This window comes from Anoplolepis gracilipes, chromosome 5 (genome assembly GCF_047496725.1).
Source record: "Anoplolepis gracilipes chromosome 5, ASM4749672v1, whole genome shotgun sequence".
Lineage (NCBI taxonomy): Eukaryota > Metazoa > Arthropoda > Insecta > Hymenoptera > Formicidae > Anoplolepis > Anoplolepis gracilipes.
The window spans coordinates 2405325-2423610 of NC_132974.1; the positions used below are offsets into that span (position 1 = coordinate 2405325).

The window sequence follows — 18286 nt, forward strand, 5'->3', positions numbered from 1 at the left end:
GACTAAGACCCTCATTTCTCAGACTTAACAAAGCGTACGCAGAACTCTTTCTCGTGGAGCTTCATCTCTGTTCGCGCGCGACCGGTTCGTATCGGCGAAATCCGGTCTAAATCGAGTTTTCAGAAAAATGTTCAAGGTAGAAATAACAAATGACCCTTTGCTTTCCCGTGGCGGAGCGACAATCGGGGAGAGGGAAGGGAAGGGAAGGATGAGGGAGGGAACGTTCAGAAATAATCTAGAAAGAAGGGAAAACTGGACAAACCATCTGTAACCTGCCACGCGCGAGATTGTGGATGGCACGACCCGGGGGCGAACCATAAATTATAGTTACCCTCCGCTGTCTATGGTAAATCGTTCGTCTTCCCCGCGAATCCCTCTTGGCCTTTTCCGTTTTATAAAACTGTTCTTTACTTAAACTCTTTGGCCTTGTCGCGAAACTGGAAAATTTCATCGAATATCGATGAGTTTCCGTACGTGTTTTTTGATGCTGAAAGGAACATCAGTCTTGTAATTCGTTCGAGAGATTCAAGAACGATCAAAGTATTTTACATGATATAGAATTTGATAATTTTTATTATGAACGAAGAAGAGATTATTATCTCAAACGGTGAGTGTAAAAATTATTAATTAATAAGAAATTTATAGTTTGTAATTATTTTATAACTGTGTTATTTTATAGATAGCTCTATTTTGTATAATTTATTTTCAACACGGAATTGCACTTGCACGGTAATGAACAACAATCGATTCATATCCAATTTACATCTTTATTATCTGATATCGAGTCGCAGTTGACAGTGGCGTAATACACATTATTCAAATGCCTAGGGATATCTAACTTTGTTGATTGATAGTCTGTCCGTGAATATTATGGAAAGGGAGGGGATCGAGAGTCTTGGAGGGTTTCACTCGGTTGTGGAAATGGCTTACATTTTTTTACGTATAAAAATGTCATTTTTAGCGAGAGCTTCTAGTTTAAGATCGCTTGAGGTATTACTCAACCAATCGCAACCTGCCGCGATGGAACATTGCCAGAAATCTTTCTACTCTGGTACGATTGCGTCCGTGGTCACGATGAATAGTATGCCACCGCACGAAAAATTGGCAACGCCATTTTCGCTTCCATTATCCTTCATCTCTAACGACCTCGGAGAGATCGGAAAAAGTGAACTGAATATCGTTACGATAATAAAAATGTTTGTCTCTTTTTCTTGTCTCACTAATTAAAAGTGAAAGAGTGATCGAATGTTAATGGAAGTTAATGGATAAAATATGTTTAATATATATATATATATATATATTTTTTTTTAATCCATCTATCTTCATATTCGATTTACTTCAAATTATAAATAATATGCTAATTTAGTTGAGAATTGCACGCTCAGTCGAGACCAAACGAATGTTTTTAACTTTGCTAATTTACGAATTAGATTGATTAATAATAATCTAAAATAATTATAGGAGATTTAATTGAAAATTTGTAATCAATTCTCAACGTGCAATTCAGAACTTTATCAACATTAATTTAACTAAATTAAAATAGAAACTTATTAGTAAAAATAATAATAAAAAAACAAACCGATTAAGACGCGTTGCGTATATTGTAAGTCTATAGAAAGGATCTTTTATCAAATGTTTTATTTTCTATCGAACTATTTAACTCACAGTTTACATTTATCGATATTAATCTTTAGAAACCAGAGATTTTTCATTTTTAATTTAGCTTCTTTTTAAAACGTCATATAAGCATTTAATATTTATCATATATTATATATTTATATAAATTATAGAAGAGAATTGAAAAATTTATTAAAAGAAACAAACCCATCTGGTTTTTAAAGATTAAACATCTTTAGATTTTAGATCTTAAAATTATATCTGTAGAGCATCGAAATTTACGAGAGATATTTTTTTTGCAGCACATGGTGCAGACAGGGATGGCTGCGCCCTATGGTGGGGGTGTCTTTCCCCCTCCGGTGAACGGGGTCGCGGGTGTCGTGGGGGCAGCCGGTGCAGCCGGTGACGTTAAACCACCACCGCCAGTGCCGGTGAAGGAGGAGAGTGCCGGTGTACCCCAACAGCCACCCCCAGCCGGCGGGCCCCAGGTGCCACCCGCGACGGGTGCGCCCCATCCCGCCGCTCCTGGTGCACCTACCGCGGCCAGCTTCAGTCCGCCTCCACCTCCGAACGGGGTCGATCAACAGGCCATTGTAAGTTTTTGACTCTTAATTGAATACGATCATGTCGGTTTTATAATTGTCCCTTTAATTATAACTTGCAGTATGAGATTACGATGTTAAAGATTAGAGTAGAGTCAGGGATTTTATACGCAAGATGTATACATGGGAGAGAAATACGATAATAAATTTTATCATATATACATATATATATATATATATATATATATATATATTTATATATGTACAGTTATATAGTGGAGTTAGATTTTTAACACCATATTTTTGTTTGAAGAAAGACAAAACAGTTATAGAAATTTAATATCCAATTCAGCATCGAGGAATATAAATATTTTTCCGAGCCAATTATATCACGTTGTATGCATCCTGCGTAAAAGCAAGAAAGGACTTTTCATAGAACCACCGTCTCACCTCACCTTTCTTCATGAACACGTAATGCGTTCCGACACCGAGATATCACATTATTGGTCATTTGAGCCGGTGTGGCGTAACGAGACCGCAAGCAGGACACTTTGTTAGAACAAGCTCGTTAATCTTTTTTAGCTATCGTTAAATTACGCGAAATGAGCTCTTATACGAGCACGTGTCCTCTCAAGATTCCGGTGGCGCATTTCGCCACCGGAGAAGCAAGCCTCTCCTTGAAATTCGTCTCTCATCCTTTCTTCATCCTGTTTCCCTACGCGAAGAGAAGGCGCGGTCATTGTCCCGTCACGTATAGTTGCGGTCGTCGTCAATGATTCCGGACACGTATGAATGGAAGAGACATCGCTGCATTGACGACGAGTGAATTCCACAAGAGGGCCCTTGTAATTCATAACAGAATGCGCGGTAGACGGGAGAGAGACGAAGAGTTATTTATTTGCTCGTTGAATAAAAGAATTTTCCCTCTGGATATTCTCTCCAAGTTGAAAAGACGATACTCGAGACTTTGACGTATTTCCGCGAAATCAGAACTTGTATTTTAATTCTATTCACTCGCGCCAGGAAGGTAATTTCGTGAAAATAACATAATTAAAAATGTTAATTTAAAGATGTTAATAATAATAACAATAAAAGATGTTTTATCTAAAGGAATATAACGGTGATTATGAAATAAAACTACGTGTTGTGATTAATCGCATCTATTTAAAATTATCTGATTTTTACATACGCGAGCTTTAGAAACGGTAATTCTAGTTTATTTAAGACAATTTATTGCGTAATCGAATTAATGAAGTCCGTTAAATCCGAATTTTCAAGCAAAGTAATATTCCAGAAGCCATAATTTCATCTCGATGCACGGGCTTGTAGAGCTACATTGCATTTTAAATTTAATCTCTCGTTAGCGAATGTAATCGATGTCGTACGATTTAATTGGAAATATGCAGACGTCTCATATTGCATTCCGATCAGAGAGATATGGATTTATCTTAAACACGAGACGAAATGCTAACGATCTCTTTTTTTATTTCGTCTACTTTATGACCAAACACAAATACAGTTTTATTGCATTATTTGCCCACTGATTGTAGTTGCATCGAGTTATAACTCTTCTCATTCTACTACAAATTATTAATTACATTTTCTTACGTCAGCTCGCGTCCAATTCTGCGCTCGTAATTTACTACTACGTGACTCGCATTCGAAACGAATATGTCTTTTGAAAACATTCACGGATTTGCATTCTTCAGTCGTTCCTCGAGTTTTTAAGTGACATTTTTATTCGCTACGTTTATGATTGTGATCTTTAATGTAAGTGAATCTATCGTGCGTGAAAAAATTAATTTTTTAAAGTTCTTATCTCTTGTATTCTTGAAAAGAAAATGAGGAATATATGAAGTACATCAGGACGTTTTAATATGAGATATATTAATTATATACAATTTTATTTTTTGTTTTTTACGTTTTAGCTAATTTTTAATAAAATCTCTCATATCATATTTTTTTATACACATCTTTTGCAACGCGCTTAAAAAAAAAGAGTATAATATATATGTATATCATATCAAGCGCTTCCAGATGCATCCATCTGTTCTTCTCAAACTGCTGTTATTATTCATGCGCCTGTTTTTAAAGCGAATCCATTGAGTAACGATCGATTTTAAGCTTATAGCAAGTACTAAATGATTAATCGGTAATTGCGTTTTAATAGTGGAACGTGGGTGAATCCTCTTTGTTTGAAATTGGTTGGCGGTCCACAGGGAAACGACGTCGTTCACGTGATAGATACGCGAGATATAATCCGATGCCATTAATTCACTTGAAATTCATACGCCGCATCGGCGGTGGTGCGTAGAGGCTCGTCGAAAAGCTGCAATGCGTTTTCATCCCATCGACCGTCTACCATTCATTATCATCGGAGACACCGCAACCAGGTTTCCATCTCTGATTTACGACCATTCTGAGTTACGAACGTGAGGATAACGACGATCGCCGTTTAATGCTAAATAAATATCGGAGACACGCGAGATGTAACGATAATTGATTTTATGCTCGATTCAATGCAAAGCGTTTTCGCGTTTCACACGATAGTAACGTCTGTAAATCCAGTGTAAAAAAAGAAATTAATTACCGTTAATATAAATGTCGTTAGTGTGTTGTGCAACTTTTTCCTAAATTTTATTTTCGACAACGTGAGAATACTATTTTCATTCATTATTCATAAATTCAAAAGTAGATCTTTGTGCTAGAAGGAGTTACATGTTGTGATGATTTAAACTAGAGTTTCATATATTTAACAAATTTCCTAATAATTTTTATTCTTAATATAATAAATTATCCTAACAAAATTATTCATAACAATTTATCATTTTATATTCAATGATTTTTTGTAACTACAATAACAACACTAATTAACAAACAATAATCTGTAATTAATTTAGAAATAATCACATATATATCTGTATATACTGTAAATTGAAATGAAACTCTGTAGAGTTAAACTTGATTACACAGATATTTTTAAATAATTTTCATTATTTTTATATATTTTATGTATGTCAGCTGAAAATATCGCATCTTAGAAGTTAAATTTTTTATTTACGAACGAGATGTATGTAGACGTTGCGCTATCGAGAAAGAAAATCCGTAGTTTTACGGTAAAAACAATAAAAAGAATAATACTCTCGATGAATATCTTTAAAGTTGATTATTGTCGGCGTTTTATCAACGTTTCTTTATTTGTTACTATGAAACTATCGCATTTATCTCTCTATCGCGACATGTAAACTCGGACGTGTAAAGTTGTTTTATCAAAACGACACCGTTTCTCTCTTTTTTTCTCTCGTCAAAAATAAGTTTGAAATACTTGTGTCCGAGCGAACACGGAGTACGATTTGATAACAATTCCCGCGCAATTAGACGCGAAAAGTGAATAATTCGCGGACAATGTCGCGGTTCCGGTTGTGGTCGCTTTGTCTCGCGATAAACATCCGCTTAATTAATCGGACTCGGTTAGTCGAAAAACGTGCGCGTAGGTCATTCGGTCGCGTGAGTTTTCGACGCATGCAAGAGATTACCTGAGACAGATAGAAATTTGCATTTCTGCCGTGCAGTCTTCTCTGCTCCTCCTCCTCCTCCTCCTCCTCCTTCTCCTTCGTTTCTACCTTTCTCTGTAGTTTCATTCCGAACGGATGGCCGCGCAATTGTATTGTGTTCGCACCGTTGCGACAACACGTATATTATATTATCGCGGAACTACGGAACGTTATGTCGAGGGAGGGAGAATCGAGCGCACATACGGTCGACCGGACAATTCGCTGTACATAAATTTTTGAATAAATCATAGCCGTCATTCAAAGGGAAGATATATTGCTGTCCCGAAATTGCGTCAATTTTGAGGCTAAAGTAAAGTGTTAAAAAATTGTCTTTGAAATTGGTTATTCCTAAAATTACATTTAATATTTAATTCACACGCTATCTCGAAAGAGTCCTTCTTTATAATAAAAATAATACGTTAGTAAAATAATGCACAGTAAAGAATAAATTGAAATATAATGTAATATTGTATATCATAAAAATGATATGATTTTATTAATAAACTTGTAAATTAAATAATCTCAACTATATACTAATCGTAATAGAAAATAGGAGGATAGATGATTTTTTTCACAAATTTTTTTATTAATTTTCTCTCTAACTCTTAGAAAATATTACAATGCAAGTATAATCCTAGCTTCTCTAACAATATACACATTGCACGTCGTTATAACGCACGTAATATCCATATCTTTTGTATACGGTGCGTGCATTTCTAGTTATCTAGATGCATGAGGACTCGCAATGGCGCATTCGAGTTTCCCAGCATTAGGTGAAATGCCGTTGGACTCTCTTTTAAGTTAACTCGCACGAGACGGTCCTCGTTTTAGCAATCCGCCGTCTGAATAGTTCCATGCGAAAATTTCAACCATGCACCAAGCCATATTATTACTGAAATAACCCGGTTCAGCATTGTTTTATGCCATGACTTGTTTTATTTAAACAAGTTGGAAGCACAAAATGTAGACAAGGAAAGTAGTTTTCGCTTGCAATTATTTCAAAATACATAGATTTTCTTCACTGAAATAAAAATTCGGTGTCTATAATTACATATTGTCAAGCTTCAAATTATATATTATATCTTATTATATATATTCTTTCTTAAATAAACGTAACGTTATGTTATTCAGTTAAATTGAAATAGAGACAATGCTATGCGGAAATATTAAAATATTATTTATTCCTGCAACCATTATTCTGATTATCTCACCATTAGTCTGCTGTAGAAACCGTCTTAGAATATCTACTTGTAAGTACTTCCTTTCACATACATTGGTATATTGAGGAAACAGAAATTGGTCGAGGAATCAGCAGATTGGAAGAAACATGAAAACCTCGAGTTATTATGAATATATTTTTTGAAATATCAAGTTGTAAAGACCAGAAATTTCTTTGGCTTTATGTTTTTTCGCTCGCTAAAAGCGTCTGCAGCATTCAGCGGTGTTCGTTAGTCGCAAAAAGTCGAGGCCGCTTTGCCGGTACTCGAATACCCTGTGAAGAGCTCGCTATTCGTCGAGTTTACCGGCGCGAAACTTTGCAATATGCAACGGGGTTTGAAAATTTCTCCCCCCCCTTCTCTCTCTCTCTCTCTCTCTCTCTCTCTCTCTCTCTCTCTCTCTCTCTCTTTCTTTCTCTTTCCTTTTCTTTTCTTCCTCGACAACCTGCCGCTAATGAATATAAAGTTGCGGCCGTCGTCTGGAACTTTCTGAAATTGCCAAGTAGTGGCGAATTACCGCCGTTCCACCGTATTCAACGAAGGAAAATGTCTGTACTAGCCGTTACGCATTGTTTTATTGTTTTCCGTCGCATTGCGCTAAGACCATTTGACGGAACAAGAGGCAATAAAAGGCGCTTTTCTTGATCACTCTTTGATTATTCAAGTTTCTTTGCTTACAAAAGATTGGAGAACTTTGAGAAACTCGTGAAAATTACTAAGATATTACTGCGAATTGTCGCACTTTAGATTACAAAAATGATACATTTACATTTTACTGGTGCTCTTAATATTATGTATGAAACGCTGGCATTTTGTAGAAAATCATAAATTATTACGAGTTTTAGTTTTATATTTAATGATTTAAGATTCAAGTAAATAACTCTATTTAAAAAAAAATGCTCTAAAACAAATTGAGATTGACAACTATGAGCAAGTTTTTGTACAGCATTTTATTTTATTCTGTGAGACTTCTTTTACCATTTTTTTACCTGATTTTCATAAATTTTTACATAATAAGAGGAGATTTTTAAATAATAAGAGAAGTAAAGATAAAAAGAAAGCATTATTGTATACTTTCGTTTTTCTTTTTTTTTTTTAATTTGAATAATTAATTCTATCCGAAATATTTCGATTTTTGTTTTATAGAATAAACGTGCTGATCGCAAAAACAAAAGATAATTTTTAAAATAGTAAATTAATAAATTTTTTCTCTTTTTTTCTTGTTTTTGGACAAACATGTCTATCTATTTTTTGTGAATTTTTTATTTATATCTTTAAGATAAACTGCGTAAGGAGAGGGACAAACAAATGGCTCAGAGTTTTGGGGGCAAACGGCTATAAATCCTTGCCTTGGGAACGACACGTCTCTATTATTCATGCCGGACTAAAAGCTTCTCGAACTGTACAGAATTCGCGAGCGTTTCCTCGCTTGATGACATTATCCGTCTTCCGCGGTTTGCATAATTTGTCGGGTTTATCTCGTCTAACTTCTCGCGCGTTCCTTCATACAGTGATTTGTGTGCTTCTAATCTGATTGGCTAAGTTTATTTTATATGCATACATAAATATATAAGACATAATAAATAATCTCAACAAAAGGTTTATGTCGATACTTTCTAAAGCGCGAATTTCGATTTTCCTCAACATGATAGAGTTTACGAAAATAAATTTTTTTTTTTGAGACATTGCTACAAAAATTGTATCTTAGAAAAATCTATCATTATCGATGCACAATCAAAAGACAAGAAATGGTCGATTAGTAAATGTATAATAATGCCTTACCCTTATAAATGTATAAATAATTTTGTATTCACGTTTAATATTTTTTATGAAAATAATTAAATCATGGAAGCTCATGGAAGATAAATTATAATCTGATTAGGGAGCTCTGAATGCGAAGATGGCGTAAAATTTTTAAAATCTCTTGCACTCGTCTTGATTGCTACAATAAAATATGAATGTCGTTACCGTACAGCAATTATACTAACAACCATCTTCATCATACATTTCCATTTACATAATATTTCATGACAATACATATTTGCATTTTCGCTTCGTAGATAAATCTTTTACTGCTAACAAACTGCAATTATATTAAAGCAGACGAAGTTACGAGTGCGAAATATACTTTTGGCAACACGAAATCCACGTAAAGCACGCTTGAATTTGTCCAACGATTCTATCGTTGTTACAAACTTGTCAGCCATTCGCTCGAAGCGATGAGCAGTACTATACCGAAAGTTGCAGGAATAAATGTTCGTATCAATTGACGTCCGGGTGTACTTTGCGCATCTCCGTCGTGAACGAAGTACGCTGCCGGAATATCAAGCAGTTCGTTTGAATGCCGATTTCTATCGACAGAGATAGAAGCGTAGCTAACGAGGACAGATCGTGAGACTTCTCGATAAGGTGCGGACGAAGCCTCAAGAAAATTCAATTTGTCAGCTTTGGTATAAAATTTGTCCAATCTGGAATAAAGATATCTTATGTGCTATAGCGTAGTGTAAATTAAATCCATATTTTAAGAGAGAAGAGAGAATATTAATTATTTAGATAAATAAGAATAATTTCGTTTAAAAGATTCTTTGTATTCTTGTATTAATTTTGTATTCTAGTAAATTACGGGTGAAGTGTTCAGAGATTATTACAAAAATTCCTCTCCAACAATAGTAATAAATCCTTTGCAATCTGTTTTTCTCTCTATTGTTCTTTTTCTCTTTTGTTCCTGTAATAAATCTGTCGAATCTCAATCTTCTGCATCCGATTAAGTACTTATAAATGCAAATATAAGCGTAAACAAGTCTTCTTAAAAAACAAAATGAGTAGAAAAATACAATGCCTAAATAAATAATAAGAAACCGCATGAATCTTGTGAAGAGAATATTGTTTCTTCACAACTTATATTTTTTATTAATCTTTTTCTTTTGCCTTTTTTAAATATTGTAGGTCTTTTTGATTCGGAATTTCATTACGATTGGACGAATTAAATCAACGGGGAATTATCATGCTTTTTACGAATACGTGAATACGTGAATACGTGAATACGTGAAATCTTGAGAAGAATAAATACTAAATGCTCGTACGAGTGAGCATCAATCTGCACAAAATCGAGAGAGGAAATATGTCGATGCGATTCCAATTTTTTGCGAGCGTTGTTGGTAAAATTGGAGTAATTTCGTCAAATTGGAATAGCCGGTTCTCAATCGTAAAACGACAAAGAGTAAAGGGACACTCGTTTCGTTTGTAATACCTTTAGTGCCTAGGAAGGCATCTAGAATCTTTTACAATGATTCAAACTAGTTGATTGTTTGTTTACCAGAAACAAAGCTGTTTTTGTAAAAATTTTTTATTAATCAATGAAATAATGATTCAAAAATAAATGAGTAAGAATTTTTTAAAATGAATAATAGATAAAATACATAAAAAAAGATTTGCGATATAGTTTTTTTTTCTAAAAAAATCATGACCTTGTGACACATTTTAATAACAATTACATTTATTTTTTGAGATTTATTTTTTATCATCACATTGAACATATATAAATAATATGTTTTGTAATATCATTAAAGCATTACAAAATATTGCCAACATCCATTTTTGTGATATATCTTGTATTGAATAAACAAGCGTGAAATAAAAAAAAAAAGAAATGAAAGTGTTCAGCCGAGAACGAAACAGGCTAATAGAGAGAAAACGAGAGGGAGAGAGATTATCGAAATTTTCCGTGAATGATCACTGTTCATGGTACGCGTTAAAGGAGGGCTCGGGGGATTTATTCCTGGACGGACGAGGACTAGTGGCTCGTTCTGCTTTCCACTCTGTTAAATTTCTGCCCATCGTCGCGTCAGGAAGGCTATGCTTGCCTCTTTTGTACGCGTAGATTGGGGTGGGGAAAAAAGTTTCAATCTCCTGCGAAACAAGCTTTCGCCGACGTCATAAAAGCGCGCCCGGCAGCGTATTGACGCGCTCTCATCGCGGCTTGTAATCCGGCGACTACATGCTAGACGATGTATAATGAGTATAGTAATACTTGACCCGAGAAATTTAAAAAAATTAGCAGAGAGAGAAAATGGAAATTGTATACGAGAGGAAATAAAATGAATATTTAATGAGATATTATATCTTGTATAATTTTTTTGACAAATATAACGGAATAATTCAATATGAATATTCTTATTTATAGCGTACTGAATATTAAAAGGTTGATCCTAAAAATCACTAAATTTTTCAACAGCTGGCGCGCAAAAGATAATTCGACTGAAATTTACACTCCCTTTTAAAACATTTTTATATACCTTTCTCTACATTGTCTCCTTTAATCGTGCGAATTTACATGCTAAAGGGAAGTTGCTTACCGCGATAAATTAATGGCTTCATATGTTCTCGATATTTTGCAAGTTTCGCGCGCGAAGCAGCAGCTGCGTCTGACCGCGCGCAACGCGCATTCACTTGCCGGCCGTTAGTAGTGCAGGCGTGATAAGGTCGGCCATTTGGCTGACCACTTTCAGATATTACCACTTGCAGTTTCCGCCGAGCTTCCCGACTTAACATGAACGATCATATTTCTGGTTTATGTGTACAGCGGCCGCTTACACGTACATTATAAATCATTGTTTATAACTCGTGCGAGATTGGATGGACTCTGGTGATAATCCTATATCTTAGAAAGCCTTGATTATATATATAATGCGGAGAAAACGTTGCAGCAAAATGTTGACAACGAAATAATATCCATATACATTTCTTACTACCAGCAAATCTTTTAGTTTTGCGTTATTTATTTTTAACAACGGGAACGATTCCTACTTTTTATAAAAGTTCCATGGTTTTAACGAGGAAATGTCTGCGTTACTATATAATTTATCGTTATGTCGCGGCGAAGGAGAATTATTAATAGAAAACAGAACCGGGAATGATTTACCATCTCATCGATGCAATCGGTCATAGCGACACGCAAATGGTACCGTCATGAATTATGCATTCGTCGGTTCAAGTAAAGAGATAGCAGAATTTCACTTTATTGCCTAGATACATATAATAAAGATATCATGTATACATGCGATGAAATTTTACTGATGTTTTGACACAATAATTATTATATTACGTTAAGGTTGCCTTTATATTTTCGACTCACGGAATGATTGTTTGGTTTTCTACCCGGTTCCGTACCGATCGACTGTTTCACATTAATGTCGCGAGAATATTTTTTCGGAAACATAAAAATTTAAAATGTTTGACAAATCTTTTCTTCTCGCTAATTACACTGCGCGCGTTGTTGTTTATCACAAATGAAGCAATGCTTCATCGTACCGCGAGCACAGCCATTATTACGCTCCGCGTCAACTCTGCGTCGCCGTGTGTATTATGTCAACGTACATTACGGTAACTCCGACGCCAAAGTATCGCGAACTAAAGTTTACAGCCACATCGCCGAGTTGTTGTTTGCGCCATTTATTACTCACGACAGTCTCCTATGCGTCTCCGTTTTTATTGATTTACTTGCCGTCGCGCGCGGCAATTACTTCACGCGTCTATCACTCATTCATCCTGAGATAGCTGTATTAAAACATGGCGATATCGATCTCTCCTTTCATTTCATAATAATCTCCACCAGCTTTTCTATGAAGCTTTAAATATGAATATTAGCGATTATTGGACATTAATTGATGATAGATTTTAAATTAGAGATATTATGTATATGTATAATGCAGGTATAAATTGAAATATGAATATAACAATATGTGAGAGATATAATATACAAATATTAGATATAAATTAAAATGTTATTTTGCTTTACCGCATGTAGATTTTGCTGTTTTTATTACGTTATGAAGGAAGTGAATTTTCAAAGGTACGGTTTTTCTTTTTCCGACAACAGTCGGATGTGTTTCAGGCTGCGGTTGCGGCAGCCGCAGCTGCAGCTGCGGGAGGTGGTGGCCAACAGCCCGCACCGACACCGGGCGGCAACGAGACCAACCCCGAAGGCGGAGTGGAGGCCGCTGCGTTGGTACCTGTCACCTCAGGCGCGACGACACCTGCAACAGCAACACAGGGTACCGACCTCAAAGGTCAACCAAAACGCCTGCACGTCAGCAACATACCCTTCCGCTTTCGAGATCCCGACCTCAGAGCAATGTTTGGGGTAAGTACGATTTTTCCCCGCTTGTTTATTTCGACATTCTCGCTCTTGGCAACATATGCTCTCCGTTCATTTGATTGTGACACAAGATTAGTGATTTTCTATACCTTGCAGGCTTTTTGTAAACTTTTTAATTTTTTTACAAAAAAGCTAAAGGTTTTTATAAAGCGTTGAGTGTCTATATGATAGCCTTTTATAGATAAACCCGTTGCAATCTTTTGATAAACAAATTGAATTTACAAAGAAACTACGATGCATATATACATTTCTATTATCAATTATTCTATTTGATATATATACATTTGAGACAAAAATATTTTTAACGAGGTATAAAAATTTATAAAGACGATTTTTTTTTCATTTGACAAAAACATAGGCTATAATAATTTGTACAGTGTTATTCTCTAAGCCTAAGCATACATTTCGTATTATTTTAACAAAGTGTACATTACAATTTTATTCAGGACAAATAATGACAATTAAATCTTTGGTAACTTTTACATGTATTACTTATATCGATCATTTTATTTGTTTTTTTTAATGACTATTTTTTTTTGTCAAATATATGAATAACAAATTGTGTGAAAAATTAATATTTATGTTCGTAAATTTAATATTTATGAATGGAAATTCGAGGAAAAGCTTATGGTGTAATTAACTAATATAATTATACATACAGTGTTATTAACGTATGACAGTTTAATTAAAAGATTAATGAAATCAAGGAAGCTTTGTTAGATTTCCTTTGATACTATGATCGAAAATTTTATTATAATCCGTTCCAACATATTACAATATCCAGCACATTAACATTACAATATTTAATATTAGCATAATATAACATATTTAGATTTCTTAAAAATCCAGTTTTTAGATATTTTTATTTTATTTATATTGATAATGTTTATGGAGATATTATATTTGTACAATGTATTAATAGCATGTTTTTTATTAATATCACACTGTTATATTCTAAATTTGATAAATATGTTCTCTTTTCAGCAATTTGGGCCAATTCTGGATGTGGAAATCATATTTAACGAAAGAGGAAGTAAGGTAAGCTCACATCGAGTCCTCAGGCTGCGAGCCACCCCTGTCAACCTGCCCCTGATAATACCGTTAATTTTAAGCTAATATTGTGCTGAACGAAATTCTCGTATCCAGAACGAATGTATTAGTATTTTTTGTTCTCTTTTTTAAAGCCTTTAGCATTAATTATAATTTATATTTATGTAAACAACAGTAATTAGAAATATACATATAATATATGTGTACTTCGAGGATCTATAATAAAATATATGTTTTTCATGTTATCAATAATTTGATATAAATCGAAGTATTTTTGAAAATTGAGCAATTTCAGATATTATTTTTCAACATATTTATTAATTATGCAGGTTTTATCTTTTTCATTTCTTTGTAGCAATCATGAAAACTGGCACCGTAAACGTGACTCGAGTTTCGTATCGCGTATATGTGACAGTTTTTCCAGTTTATTTATTGAAATACTTTTCCGAAAATGTTCTGGAAGCGAGGATCGCAGAAGCCATAATGATCTTGTTAAAGGATGCAGCATCACGCGCTCGATGTATATATATATATATATATATATATATATATATATACATCGAGCGCGTATATATGTATATATATATATATATATATATATATACATACATACATATACACATATACGTATATGTGCTGTTTTTCTGGGATTTAATATTAGTTTCTCAGTCTTCTATCCTCATATCGAATTTATATATATAATAAATTTCTAATATGTATGAGGATAGAAAGCTGAAAAACTAATATTAAATCTCGGAAAAACAGCAATATCCCTTGATGAGAATACGAAAACGTGATGCTGCAACCGTTATACACGTTTTTTCCAGCGCGATGGCGACATTTCGTTGGCGTGTTTACTTATTAATCTTGATATAATTTTGAGATAAAATTGCGAAGTGCCATTGTCAGTTATCGCTTTTTCGTGTCTAACCATCGACATTATGCAATTTTAAATAATTATTCCGATGTTTTTAGATAATATTCTTTGAATTTTAATGTACGAATGAGTGTCGAACTTTAAGTCCGTTAAATATACTTGCGACTTCTTGCGTAATTTTATAATTTGCGATGAATAACTGATCGAATCGACAAACTCGTATGTGATGCTCTTTCTTTGTATTTTTTATTATATATTTGTTTTTAATTGTTTCAATTTATCGATTTTCATCGTTTTCTTCTACGTTTATTCTCTCTCGGAAGCAACCACATTGATTTTCGACAAAGATCATAGTCGCGATCACAGACTGTTTACACTAACGGCGTCGCGCAAATGTAGGATTTAAAAAAAAGTAACGTTCTCGCATGTAAACGAGTTTGAAATGCAAATTGCTTTCAATATGGATGACAATAGGGAGAAAGGTTGGGATAAGATCCGCAGTAATACATCGTGCCGACAGTCGGCATCCGGCGAACCGAGCGGTGTGCATATTCAGTGTCTTAGCGTCAAGTACATTCAAGTGCACTTCATCAAGTCGCACTGGTAACCCAGTATCCCCGTCTGCAGACGTCACGCGTGGCGACCTGTCGCTGATTATACGTGGGCGAGGTCGAATCTCGAATCTATACGACACTCGGTATGTTCCCATTTTAATGTCGTCATCTGTCAAGTTTTTGATCTTGATACATGTTTCAAAATTTGCCTGGATCCAAAAATACCGTCTAGACTTATCTTTGATCGATTTTATAAATCTAGATTAAAGGCCAGAATTTCTTTCAATTTTTCATGATTATTTTAAAGATAGTCGAGAAATTTTCTTTAAAATTGTAATGTGGGCGAGATCGAATCTCGAATCTATACGACACTCGGTATGTTCCCATTTTAATGTCGTCATCTGTCAAGTTTTCGATCTTGATACATATTTCAAAAATTGCCTGGATTCAAAAATACCGTTCGACTTATGTTGATCGATTTTATAAATCTGGATAAAATGCCAGAATTGCTTTGAATTTTTCATGATTATTTTAAAGATAGTCGAGAAATTTTCTTTTAGATTGTAATGATTTCTACGCGTTTCCTTGATATTAATTCTTTATGTACCTTGAAAAAAAAATATTCTAAGAGATTGCAAAACTTACTATGTCAATTTGTTTTTCTCGAAAAACGGGACTTGAATATATTTATCTGAAGTTACTTCACGAGAAGGGATTGCGTGGAAACAGCAGGTAGCTTGTAAATAATACTTTCTGAGCATAGATTTACACACGATATTTCCGGTTAGTTAAAGTACAAAGTTCAAGGAACTTTATACAAGAATATCACGAGAGATAAGTCTCGCAGGAGTTTTCCCATTCCAATCTCTCGAGTTTATATCGAGAATTCCTTTAACTTTATGTTATCTCATCAGCAATGTTTTCGATTTCATTCGATGCCATTTTGCAACTAAGTTCTTTCTACAATAAGTGCATCAAAGTCACGCAAACTAGTATTATACTTTTTAGCAGACCATTCTCTTTCTTTCGCGTTGTACGTTGCAATCGGTTTTCCTGAACAAATTCTTGCCGGCATTATATTACTGTTTTAAGATTTACAAGATCGATGTTTCTATTACCATGCTTGGCAACCAATTAGTGTGCAGACAAAAGCTCGACTGCGTTTTACGCTGGAAATGGAAATAATATTCCGATATCCGCGATTAATCGTTAATAAATGTATTTATTTGAAATCAAATTTATAATGCAATTTACAGTTAATCTGATATTACTGTATAGTCATTGTAATTTATCGATATAAATTTTTGAGAGGAAAAGAATATATAACAGTCGCGAGGGAGTTAAGAATCACCATACGTATTTGTCGTCGATTACATCATTATGGTTGAATCCGGTTCGTCCGACGGGCTCTACGGACAGGAAGTCGATGTCGCGGCGCATCCGTACTTGCAACGACCAATCACGGGACGTGATATAGAATGCGAAATGGGTTGCTTTCAGTTTCCGGAGGGCGGAACGCGTCGGTGACGAGGGAACTAATTAAACTCTTGCGCGACTCGTTAATTAGTACGCCCAATCAACGACTGTGAACAGGTTCGAGAGCGACGCATGCTTTTTACTTCTGTTCGCGCATTGCGGCTTAATCTGTGCGAATCGGTTGGCGTGAAAGCAGCTTAATCGAAAACGTACGTGAAAGAAATCTCGCGATAAGAAAACACGGTCGGGCACTCACAATCCGACACTGCTAATATTTCTTTGCCATATTACGGCCAATTTGTTATTTATTCTCAGTTACTCACGTAATTGATTGCTGTTGATAACAATATAATTCGTACGTGATTTAATCCATATGGATCTAGAATATATATATATATATATATTATACCATGGTTTAATCCATCATCTTGTTTGTGTCAATTTTTTTTTATTTTGCTTTTGTCATCGTAGTTTCTCACGCCCTGTATAATTTGACACCCGCATAGATATAATAAGATATTTATGAATGTGACATGATTCTTAAACGGATTAACGGTCGCTTGTCAGATAATGCACTTGATAAGGAGGAGAACGTTGCGTAATCTCACTGCAAAATTGACGATGTTTGACATTACTGTATAATCTTACCGTATATCCGCCGCTATATATATATATGTACATGTACATGCGAGCCATTCCTGGCGAGCAATTACGTGTACGCGTCACATTAGAAATCCTGCGAAAATCGAGTCGACAATGGCACTGTCGCTTTGCCCTTTGCAATGCAAATATCTGCCGCGATGCCGCCGTTGGCACGTAGTAAAGCACACGCGGAATTTACTTGGAACAGTATAAGTGTCGCCGTCGCTTTTAGTGCTTAAGTGATACCGAAGGCGTGACAGGATCTGATGCTTCATGCGGCACGCTATTAAGGGACGAGTGAATATTTATTAATCCAAGGCCTAAGGCGTTGACAGTATATTGTTAACTATAAGCCGGGCCTTTAAACTTTAATTTTAATGAAATTTATAAGATCGTTTTGAGAGATTTCGTGTTAAGAAAAGAGAAATATTAAAAATATAAAGACAGCATTTATATAATAATTATGTTACGAAAAGACGAAATTATTATAGATAAAATATTAATTGACTTAATAAAAAATATAACAAAAAATCTGACTTTTGCTACTTATAAATGTCGATATTTTTAATTTTTAAAGCGACAAGATCCCGTTACGAGCTT

General features: G+C 34.7%; 2 protein-coding genes across 13 annotated transcripts in view; one reads left to right on the forward strand and one right to left on the reverse strand.

Moving 5' to 3' along the window:
- The window catches only part of LOC140666249 (uncharacterized), a 308424-nt gene that overhangs the window by 172769 nt on the left and 117369 nt on the right, over positions 1 to 18286 (reverse strand). The gene's annotated exons all lie outside the window — the stretch shown is intronic.
- The window catches only part of LOC140666248 (RNA binding protein fox-1 homolog 2), a 256874-nt gene that overhangs the window by 156213 nt on the left and 82375 nt on the right, over positions 1 to 18286 (forward strand). For all 12 annotated transcript variants that reach the window (XM_072893213.1, XM_072893214.1, XM_072893222.1 and 9 more), the window contains 3 exons: positions 1920 to 2210; positions 12809 to 13072; positions 14072 to 14125. In XM_072893213.1, the coding sequence (XP_072749314.1) occupies positions 1923 to 2210; positions 12809 to 13072; positions 14072 to 14125 (606 nt within the window). In that variant the 5' untranslated portion in view covers positions 1920 to 1922. The remainder of the gene's footprint in view (positions 1 to 1919; positions 2211 to 12808; positions 13073 to 14071; positions 14126 to 18286) is intronic.